The 12,332-nt window shown below is 36.2% G+C and overlaps 1 protein-coding gene across 2 annotated transcripts in view; it reads right to left on the reverse strand.

The window, feature by feature from the left end:
• The window catches only part of LOC106880092 (telomerase Cajal body protein 1), a 142,064-nt gene that overhangs the window by 44,498 nt on the left and 85,234 nt on the right, over positions 1 to 12,332 (reverse strand). For both annotated transcript variants that reach the window (XM_052974765.1, XM_052974766.1), the window contains 3 exons: positions 8,249 to 8,357; positions 2,822 to 2,910; positions 1,990 to 2,080 (listed from right to left, as the gene is read on the reverse strand). In XM_052974765.1, the coding sequence (XP_052830725.1) occupies positions 1,990 to 2,080; positions 2,822 to 2,910; positions 8,249 to 8,357 (289 nt within the window). The remainder of the gene's footprint in view (positions 1 to 1,989; positions 2,081 to 2,821; positions 2,911 to 8,248; positions 8,358 to 12,332) is intronic.

Here is a 12,332-nt window from a genome sequence, read left to right on the forward strand (position 1 = left end):
AGGGCTGTATTATTCTCAGCTACTGAAACACCTCCAAGAAGCAATCAAAGAAAAAAGGCCGGGAATGCTCACCAGGGGAGTCCTTTTTAATCACGACAATGCTCCAGCCCACACCTCTGTGGTTGCCATGGCAACAATTCATGATTGTGGATACGAGCTTGTTCCCCATCCGCCTTACTCGCCAGACTTAGCCCCCTCTGACTTTCATCTATTCCCAAAAATGAAAAAAGCCCTGGCTGGTCGCCATTTTGCCAGTGACAATGACGTCATAGATGCTGTAGGAAGTTTCTTGGAGTCTCAAACAAAAGAGTTCTTCTACACCAGGATAATAGCACTTCAGCACCACTGGAGAAAGTGTTCAGCCATCGAGGTGGACTATGTTGAAAAATAAATCATCAGAAGTCTTGTACTATGTTTTGTTTTTTTGAGGCTCAAGACTTTTCATACACCCCTCGTGTATATACAATAGGCTTGTTTCAGTTTCTGTCTACCAAATCCACTCACAAGGCTTTGGTCAACCCTAAGGTGCCGTGCAGTGGGACTGAACCTGGAACCATGTAGTTGGGAAACAAGCTTCTTACCACACAGCCATGTCTTTGTGAGTAACACTTTAGTATTTGAAGCTGTTGTATTTGTTCCAATTTATAAGATTTACTAGCTGACCCTCTGCTGTCAAAAAATGACGGCTAATTGTAGTATTTTATATATAAATAAGGTACATAATAATCACACATACATAGTTACATACTTCCTTTGTACACGCACACACATATACTCACACAAAGTTGAAATGCTATTTGATTTTTCTTTTCAGTGTTGAATGTTCACTCACACATACAAACATTCACATACCTCCCTTTTTACATAAACACACATATACTCACACAGAGTTGAAACGCTGTTTGATATCTTTTTCACCCCTTCCTTCCTCATTCATCTATCACCCCTTCCTTTCTCACTCATATGTTGTGATGGAGAAAGACACAAGTGTATTATTATAGTAGATACTTTCTGAATCATTAGACACAAGCTGGAGTTGTTCTGTTCACTTTTTGCATTTGTCTCATAATGCTTAATGAAATAGTTTTCTAAATTATCCAACAGTGTTTCTACTCTCTTCCTATAACAGTGTCTCTACTTAGTTCTGTTTGCTTTCTTTTCTTATCTTATATACAATAAAATGCAATGAATCTGTCATGCTGGACAAGGGAAACTAAACCAATAAACGGAGTGGGAGTGAGTGACAGTCAGAGATGCTAAATGCAGGTGAACTGTAATGAGATGTTTTGCTCTAAAGTCGTTGGTATTTCAATTAAATAAAACTAAATTGTTATTGTAAATTATATTTATTTTATCAATTTCATACACACACACACACACATATAAATATATATGAAATTAAATATTAAACTCTTTTGTTTTCAAAGTATTATAGCTCAAGTGATGGTTGGGCTCAGAAAGCGTGCAAAAAGATGAAATTGTCACTGGAGCCTATTCTATGTGAAGTTGTGATAAGTTAGATTTTGTTGATCACATGGGTAATATTCAAGCAAATTGCAATATCAGATATAGTGATTGGATTGCTGAAAATTCCTGCTACACTCCCATTGTTTTGATGCACCATTTTCTATCATTAATAGAGCCGTCTGAATTTTTGACGACACAGGTATGCTTGTAGATTATATAATGTTTATAAGATGGTAATTATTGCACTAAAAGTATAACTTAGCTCTTATATCATTATAACTAAGATAGTATATGAAAATTAATTTGTACAAGGCAGCTATCACTAACAGACATGCTAACTTTATCCTATTTGAATGATGCAATTTTATGAATATAAATGAATAATAAAATGCAATGAGATTTTTTTATGAAGAATAACTTATTAAATCTCACCAAAAATTACTGAAATATAGAATTTGAAAAGTGTGCTTTTTTAATGAATTTTCTTAGGGAATAAAATCAGAAATCTGAAATACTACTTACAGATTGATCATAAGCTCTATATGTACAACGTAATTCCCCTGTAAAAGCATCCCACAAATGGACTGGATTATTTTTGGATGTACTAGCTAAGCTACAAAGACAGAAAGAATTATAAAAATATTGTTAGTGAAAAAAAAATCATAATTCAGAGAATATATTTTTATTTATACATCACTAAAAACAATAATGGAGTTGAACTCTCTAGAGAGAACAATGGATTATGGTATTAACCCAACTAGATCCACTTAGCTTCAATATTGTTAAATCATAAACTGACTGAAACTATTTTAAGCAAACATGAAGTCCAAATTTATTCATTCAGTAGTGTAAGTTTGATTATGAGTATCCACATATAATAATTATGAAATACCCATACAACAAATCACTGAATGATACTGCTGCTGCTGCTAGTGCTACTACTACTACTACTACTACTACTACTACTACTACTACTACTAACTCGTGTTCCTAAATGAACATTAGCAATACCACTTAGCCAGAAATAAGAATTGTATGAACCAAAACATTACATTTTTTTCTTCTCTTCAATGCATTTATTGTAATCAAATAACTGGTCAATTAAATAATACTTTTATATTTCTCAAAAGAACAACAAATTACACTTAAAAATACAATTATTTTCCATAAATGTTCCACAAATTTTTATCAAATTCCTTTTTTAGTAGTTTTTTTTACCAGTATAAAATCATGACTGATTGTTAGCCCAAATAGCAAATATTCAGAAAATGAGTTCTATTGGAATACCTCATGGTACAATGTTACGGTATCAATTCAGAAACAAAGGAATCAGTCTACAGTCTAAAATGCTCACCAACAAGTGTCTGGATAAGCTGATGACATTCCTGGATACCAGCAGTAGTCATAAATTGTTCCTGATTCAAACATCTTCAGGACTGCATCCTATGAAATAGAAAATATTACCAAAGATAGACATTTTTTTAATCTTCATAATATCTTTATATCTTCAAAATAGTTTTTGTGTGTGGCAGATGCACACATGCAATAAACACCAAAGATGTACAGAAAACAGATTCCATCAAATGCCAGGGAAAAACTAGAAGTAGTTGATAGCTTCCATTACTTAGGTGATCAAGTTAGTAGTGGGGGTGGATGCTCTGAGAGTGTAGCTGTTAGAATAAGAATAGACTGGGCAAAGTTCAGAGAGCTCCTACCTCTGCTGGTGACAAAGGGCTTCTTACTCAGAGTGAAAGGTAGACTGTATGATGCATGTGTGCAAACAGCCGTGCTACATGGCAGTGAAACACGGCATGCAGCTGCCGAGGACATGCATAGGCATGAAAGAAATGAAGCCAGTATGCTCCACTGGATGAGTAATGTCAGTGTGCAAACACAACAGAGTGTAAGCACCCTGAGAGAAAAGTTGTACATAAGAAGCATCAGATGTGGTGTGCAAGAGAGACAACTGTGCTGGTATGGTCATGTGTTGTGTATGGATGAGGGCAGCTGTGTGAAGAAGTGTCACACCCTAGCAGGTGAGTGAACCTGTGGAAGAGGTAGATCCAGGAAGGTATGGGATGAGGTAGTGAAGCATGACCTTCAAACATTGGGCCTCACAGAGGCAATGACAAGTGACCGAGACTTTGGAGATATGCTGTGCTTGAGAAAACCTGGCTAACTGAGAGAGATCATGGCCAATGCCAGTGTCACATAACTGGCCCATTTAAAAGTACTCTTCAATCATCGGGCAATATGCTGTGCTTGAGAAGACCTGTTGAGTCAAGTGAAATCGTAGTCATGGCCAATGCCAGCGCTGCCTGACTGGCACCTGTGCCGGTGGCATGTAAAAAGCACCATTTGAGTGTGGTTGATGCCAGTGTTCCCTGACTGACTCCTGTACTGGTGGTACATAAAAAGCTCCCACTACACTATCAGAGTGGTTGGCGTTAGGAAGGGCATCCAGCTGTAGAAACCTTGCCAGATCAGATTGGAGCCTGGTGCAGCCTCCTGGTTTGCTAGTTCTCAGTCAAACCATCCAACCCATGCCAGCATGGAAAGTAGACGTTAAATGATGATGATAATGATAATGAATGGTACATTTAATCCTGGATGGTAAACTTAATCTTGGGTATCAGACTCAATCCATCACTTGCTTCAACAGCACCACCTGGCTTTTTCAGTGCCTTTAACAGAATCCTGTCTGTTGCAAGCATTTGGAACAAGCCTCTAGTTTGAAGATACCCTTTTTCCTCTTACTAGTCTCAGAGGCTCTGTAGAGGGTCATGGACACTGCTTTCCCTCTTGGCTAAAAATAAAAATTTTTTAAAAATTTACATCCTACCTTGTATACACACTTCCAGTCAGTTCTGATCATATTTTGTGGTAGTATTGCTGTCACTATCAATTGTATCAATATCATCATTTTAGGTCAAATTTTCATGCCATCATGAGTTTGATGCCCAAGTCAGTGACTTATTTAGAGTTACTACCCTCTTAGGTAAGTTGGAGAACTGCATCTTGACTGCATGTTGCAGTTTGGTATTATCATCATTATCATTATAACATATGAGCTTGAATTAGGCAGGCCAAAAGCACAATATTTTACTAATAATTTTCACTATTATTATCATTGTTAATCTCACACTGCTGTTATTTAAATGTAAGAGAACGTAGTCATCATCATCATCATTTACATCCACTACTCTTACTGGCATGGGGTGAACAGATCATCTCAGTTTTATGCAAAGTTATTGCCCTGATGGATGTGTCAGTAGACCACAGCTTCCTCAGACATCTCAGTCTACAGTTAGATGTCTTTCATAACACCAACCACTTTACAGAGTGTACTGGGTGCATTTTATCAAAGCATCAGCAACTAGACAGGTTGTCATGCACTAGAGAAGACTAAAAAGTCCTCTCAAGTACATATTGTCACTGTTTGATTTGCCTATGACTTTACAGCATGTACAGAGTGCATTTTATCATGCATTGATTCTAGTGAGATCATCTTATGACTCATCAGATTATAGTGAGAGAGAAAATAGAAGAGATGGTGACGGCAAAAGCTGACTTAAGATGAGGTACTGAGGAAGTTTTAAATATGGGAGGAACAAATTTACTATTGTTAGAAGTTGGTAGAGATGGAAGAAAGAGAAGAGACAGTGCAGAGAAAAGTAGTAGAAGAAAACCAGGGGTTAGAGAGAGATGAATAGAGGAAGTAAATAGAAGTTGGTAAGATGAATAAAGGAAGATTCAGTGCTATTTTGTGAACAAGTGAGGTAGTGGTGGAGGTGCATGATAGAGAGGAAAAGAGGGTAACAAAGAAACAGAAAAGCCACACAGAAAGAGTCAGTGAAAGTAAGAGGCAGGAGGCTGCTGTAGAGGAGGTGAGAAATAGAGGAAGAGTCTAATGAGTGCATCTATCTCAGTCACCCTTGTTTTATTATGCTGGCACATGAGTGCAGGTCTTCTTACACACTATTTGTTATCAACTAACACAGTCTTTTATCATCTCCCTCATGAGATGCAAAACTTTCAGATCAATCTTCACCTTTTTGTCCCAAGTCTTCTTTGGCAGCCCTCTTTTTTTTACAGATACCATCCACTTTTAGTGTGCATCATTTCTTTATACATTTGTTCTCCATATGGATCACATGTTCTCACCAGTGCAGACTTTTCTTTTGCACACTACTTCTGATTCCTCTTATATTCAGTTTTTCTCTCAATTCATTTGTTTTCCATTGTTCATACTTGCTAATAGTATACATCTAGCAGAACATGTTCACTTCATTTCTTTCTAGCATTTGGTGGTCCTCAGCATTTATGGGCTCTTGTCTTACAACTATGTAGCATCACACTTCATACACAAGCATTGTACAATTTGCCCTTTGCTCTGAGCTTTATATGACTTATTTTTACTGTACCATTATTGCATACTGAGTATGGTAGCAGAATCTTGTCTTATCTCCTACTTACTAATGCTTTAGTTTTTCAAATTTTATTCTTGATTTTAGGTTTTGCTTGTGCAACTGGAATTTCTTCTCTAAATTTATTACAAGTTTGGCAGGAGATCTTAATAATCAGCATTTAGAAGTTCTCATGGACATCTGACCTTAAAATCCTTTTATTGCCTGGAGGACTATAATTTTAAAAAATGAGCTGCAGATTGACCTCAGATGAACTCCTACTTCAAAATTAATTCATCACTGAATTCATAATTTATCACTGAATTCATTGCTGACTATCTCCTTATTAACTGCACCACTATATATGGATTGTGTGGCTCTCAAAAGCCATACAACTTTTCCTAACTTCCTCAGTGACTACCAGATTTTACAGTGTGGAAGCCTGTCAAAGGCTTTCTATACATCAACAAAAAGGAGGTATAGAAGATTAGTTTTGGTTCAGTACTTCTAGAGTTTTCTGACTGAGAATACTTCTTCCTAGCACAAAACTTAACTGTCTCATATATACTTATTTTCTACCTCATCAACTGAGTTATAACTCTTTCCATGAATTTCTTTACCTGATCTAACAATTTAAAACCTTTGTAGTTACATAACTCTTGAGCATCTCTTTTGTAACAGTTAACAATACTGCTGCTATGCCAGTCCTTGGATAGCACACCTTATACTACCTAATTTACTATGTGGGTAACTCATTCATATCCTACTCAACCAAATATCTTCAGCATCTTGGCATTAATTCCTGATGGACCAGATGCCTTCCGTGCCTTCTTATCTTTAAATGCTCTAACTACTATACTGCTGTCAACTTGAAGTGTTTAAATGAAAACAGTAAGAGAAACCTTACAAGACCATTTTCGGCTAATGATGAAATTAAATCAGAACTGTTATTAAAAAGCTTTTTAGTTGATTATTTTACTGATCCCTAGACCAAACAACACATTTTACACAAACATAAAAATATGTTTAAACAGAAGACAAAAAGAAATGGTGTATAGTGAAGCCTGATACTAAATATTACATAAAAATGTAATCAAGCAGAGAGAATACAGTTGAAAAGAGAATACTAGTCTGGTGGAAAAATAATGAGACAGATAAGCTCAATAACAAAGTTATTCTCAGTGACTGAAAAGAACGTAATCATGCAAGATTCTGAAGGGACAAACAGATCTCTATGCAGCCAGTCCCAAGATATGGAAAAAATGCTTTAAACATCAGATTCAATACCTTTAAAATAAAGTATGCAGAATATTAGTATCAACCGAATTAACAGATAGGGTAAAGAATTGACTAAAAAAGTGAGACTTTAAGAGAACATTTAATCTATGAAGTGTAAATACAAAAAATTAAAAATTATGAAGGTAAATTAATTCGTCACACTAGCACAAAGTTAGAAATTCATAATGGATGAGTATGCAATTGAACCATACTTTTTTTATGTATCCAACAGGGATGAAAGACAAAATCAGCTCCAATGGAATTTGGACTCAGAACATATAGGGATAGATGCTATATTGAAATACAAACAGCATGACACTCAGATGCTGTAGTTGTAAACCTTGATTTAGTCTATGATCAATGGCATTCCAGTCATGACCACACATTTTTCCTAGCACTGTTCACCTAGAACCACATTATCTAATGTATTCCTCTTTTCTAAGATGGTAAGGTATGCTGTGAAAGAGATTTGTCAACTATTTCAAGTAGACTAAACAATATACACAATACACAGTCATTCAGTTGCTGTAGTTGAAAGTAATGATAGCAGAGTATCCTATCTATTGTTACCTCAGTGACATACTCACTGAAAGAGAAACCAGTAATAAACTAGTGGTCATAGTTCAAAAGGATGGAAGATGCAACTTGCCATCAAAACATTTCATGAGGTATATGTAAGATGTGAGGTGAAAATGCAGAGAATCTGCAGGAATTGTAGAGAAATCATAACTATGATCTTTTAGATGTTTTGATATTAACTTTTAAAAATGGATGAGTGTAAGTTAATTATTTAAAAAATTTGGAAAATTAAAGCAATTTAAGCCAATGTCACAGCCTCTCTGATAAGAAGATGTATACAAAATGGATAATACACAGATGAAATGATACAGGGCTGAGATGTATGGAGAATTGTAAACTAAGCTCATCCAATCAGAATGGTATGAGGAAAGAAATCCAAATGAACTCTATGCAAAGCAAAACAATAAATAAATCGATAAAATTCAATGAAAAAGTGAGAAAAAATGTTGCATGAAATTTTCTTTCCTTTAAAATGAAAATATCAAGCAGATAAACAATGAAATGAAAGATATACTTGCAATTGGCGGTAAATTTTGTGTTTCTCTATTATAAATCTTCTCTGGTAAATTGAACAATCTCAAACATTGGTCTTCACTATTGGTCAATATACATGAACCATCAGGAGCCCTGACATTAACAACCAAAATTAATAAAATCATCTTTAATGAGTCTTTCAACTATTTTACTTTTATATGACAGCATACAAAGAAAAACTCAAACAGAGCACAGAACTTACAACAAAATAAAAGCTATAAAATTTATACATACATATATAGTTTACTGTTCTATTATCAGTAGGATCAACAAAAGAAGGACTCCATCCAGTGATGGATAAATATCATTTAATATACACGTTATTTAAATATGAGCTACTAACAGTTTCATGCTGTAGAAACACAATAGTTCAGCAGATTTATACATCATTCTTCCTGTCTCCAAGCAATCCTTCAGGCTCAGGTACACATGACTGGTCTTATTTGAAAAAACAAGAAAGGATACTGGTCTAAGAGAAAAAATGAGAAAAGGCAAGAGGAAGGTGAATGCAAAAGGTAGAATTTAGAAAATCAGAATGAGAAAACAAAAAAAAAGCTGAATAAAAATGGAAAAAGAAAGAAAGGAAAGAAAATCAAGAGTTTTGTCTCCTATCTCCATCGAAATCAGAATTAGTATAACAGGAATAGAATAATTCAACAAAGAGGAGGCCAAAATCTGTGAGACAGCATGCATAATCTGGAGAGGGTAGTATCCTCCAGTTCAACAAAAGAAATTTGTTCATGTACTTGCATTTGCTAAAAATCTTGGGTCTGGAATTAGGTAGTGGTGGAATTCTTAGATCTAAAAAAAGGGTGAGATCTTTCGGCTACACATAGCTTGCTTCTCTTTAATCCATTTATATATGGCATGGATTTCTCCACAATGCTCCACTTGCAGTTGGTCTTCAGATCCAATGTATGACGAACCAACTTAGTAGCTTTATTTTTCTTCATGTGTTGGAAAGAAGACTGATGGTTAGTGTATCTTCTTTTAAAATTGCCTTTGCATAGACAAACATAATTTTTCTTTTGTATTTTGTTATTCTGGAGTACTTCTGTGACTTCAGCTTCATAAATGATCTAGTTTATCAAGCATGCCTGACTAAGTGGGCAAGTTTCTGGGTCTCAGTACTTAAAACTAGGAATAGGCTCTTGGCCTGGCTTGTGAGTGATAATGTCCTTCATATTGGGGCAGCAACTGCATGAAATTTTCACCAAATGCCTATTAAAAATTTTCCTGTATTTTATAGTTTACTGGGAAATGCTTATCTAGTAATTCCAGGAATTTTTTGCCTCTATTAGTCTTAACATTCAAATAGAAAGGGGAGCAGTGAAACATTAATATTCTAGGTTTATTTTTAAGTTTCATATTTTGAATTGTTGGGTTGTAAGATATATTATCTTTGAAGTTACTGTTAGCTAGGGCATTATTGTAGAAGAGGGCTGCTTTGTCAAATATTTCCTTAGAAGAGGAGAGATTAGATATTCTATTACTGAAGTTGGTTATTAGGTTTTTAAACTCTAAGTTGGGTGAAAGGACTGTTTATGTATATACATGAGTTTCTCATTCAGTTTATGATAGGGTTTATTAGAGTACAACTTTAGGGAAACACCTAAAAATCAGCTTTTAACAGATTAGTGGTTACAGTAATTCTGATGCCTCATTGACTAAAGGTATATATAACATTTTTTTCTAAATTTATTAAGTGTATGTATACCCAGGTCATCATGGAGAAATCCATACCATATGTAAATAGATCATAGAGATGCAAGCTATATGTAGCTGAAGGATCTCACATTCTTTTTACATCTAAGAATTCCACCACTACCTAATTCCAGATCCAAAATATTTAGCAAATGGAAGCACATGGACAAATTTCTTTTGTTGAACTCGAGGACACCCTGCCCCAAACTAAGTACACTGTCTCACAGACTTTGGCCTCTTTCCTGTGGAATCATTCCATTCCTGCTATACTAATTAGGATTTCAATGAAGAAAGGGGACAAAACTCTTGGTTTTCTTTTTTTACTTTCTTTTTTCGTTTTTATTTATCTTTAGTTTTCTCATTCCGATTTTTTAAATTCCACCTTTTGCATTCACCTTCCTTTTGCCTTTCCTTATGTTTTCTCTTAGACCAGTATCCTTTCTTGGTTTTTCAAATAAAACTGGCCATGTGTATCTGAGCCTGAAGGATTGCTTGGAATGATACATAAATCTGCTGAACTATTGTGTTTCCACAGCATGAAACTGTTAATAGCTCATATTTAAATAATGTGTATATTAAATAATTGTGGCTGGCAACTTCAATGGGCATGTTGGGCAGCATTCCCATAAATTCCATGGTTGACTGGTAGTTATGGCTTTAACACCAGAAATGAGGAAGGTACAAGGCTACTCAAGGTTTGTGATGCAAATGATCTCATGATCTGTAACACTAACTTTAGAAATCCAGCCAGCCACCTAATTATTTATCAGTTTGGTGGGAATATAAACCAGGTTAATTACCTCCTCACCAGGCAAGGAGACAGGCTGATGCTCACAAATGCAAAGTCTTTCCCGGGTGAAGAGTGTACACCCCAATATAGGCTACTAGCTAATGACTTCAGAATTAGAGCTAGAGACACTGAAAGACATAAACCATGCTTGAAAAGATTATGATAGCTCAAAGATCCAGCAAATCAACAAACATTTAGACATTCTACTGGAAGCCTCTGATGATAGAGAGGAGGAGGAGGGAGGGACATATATAGCTTAGAGGACAACTGGAAGTTCCTGTGGGATAATTTACTGGGTGCCACTGACCAAGTCTGTGATTGGTGCAAAGTTCCAGCCAGGCTGAGGGTGACTTGGTGGTGGAATAAGGTGGACAGTTTTATAAACGCAAAGAGACAGGCCTGGAGGGACTAGAAAAACGGCGGAAGCAAAGCATTATATCAGGGAGCCAGAAGAAGTGGCTTGTTAGAGTTGTTCTAGCCATGTATAGTGATGCTGTCAGTAAGGTGAGAGTTGGCCTTGAATACAGTGATAAATTTAACATAAAAGGTTGGAGTACACCAGGGATCGGTTCTTAGTCCAATCACTGGAGAAGTTCTGGGTTAGGAAGCAAAACCTGGAATCAAAGGGCCTTAAAGTTAACTTAGCTAAGACTAGAGTTGTTGTTAGCAAGAAAGGAGAGAAGACTCTCATTCCGGCTGGTAAATGGTCCTGTTCAATATGTAGGAAAGGAGTGTGAAGTAATTCCATTTGCTGCACTAAGTGTAAGCCATGGACGCATAAGAGATGTGGTGGAATCATGGGTAGGTTATCAGATAAGGTTGCTTTCGTGTGTTGCAGATCTGCAGGAACAATAAGTACTAAGAGCACAAGGGACTTAGACTCTCTCAAATGCTCAGGAGACTCTCTTGAGGTAGCAGATAGTTTCTGCTATTTAGGTGACTAAATTAGTAATGGTGGTGGATGCTCTGAAAGTATTGTTTCTAGAATAAGAATAGGATGGAGGAAGTTCAGAGAACTACTACCTCTGTTGGCAGTAAAAGGATTCTCTCTCAGAGTGAAAGGTAGATCATATGATGCTTATGTGAGAACAGCTATGTTACATGGTAGTGAGACATAGGCTCTGACTGTGGAGGACATGTGTAGACTGGAGAAGAATGAAGGTAGTGTTCTGTTGGATTTGCAACATCAGTATGCATGACTGACAAAGCACGACTGTGTTGAGAGAAAAGTTGGACATAAGAGGGATTAAATGTGGTATGCAGGAGAGGAGAATGCGTTGGTTTGGACATATGGTGTGTATGAGTGAAGACAGCTGTATAAAGAAGTGCCTGTCACTGAAAGTGGATGGTACCTGTGGAAGAAGTACCCAGGAAGACATGGGATGAAGTGATGAGGACCGATCTTAAATTGTTGGGGCTCACAGAGGAAATGACAATGGACCAAAATGTTTGGTGATATGAGGTTCTAGAGAAGACCAGTCCACAAAACTGAGTGCTAGAAGAATTGTGCCCCACCCACATGTCACAACACACTTCCTATTCATATACTATGATTGTTTTCCAATCCTCTTTCT

The sequence above is a fragment of the Octopus bimaculoides genome, chromosome 19 (assembly GCF_001194135.2).
Source record: "Octopus bimaculoides isolate UCB-OBI-ISO-001 chromosome 19, ASM119413v2, whole genome shotgun sequence".
NCBI classification, from domain to species: Eukaryota; Metazoa; Mollusca; class Cephalopoda; order Octopoda; family Octopodidae; genus Octopus; species Octopus bimaculoides.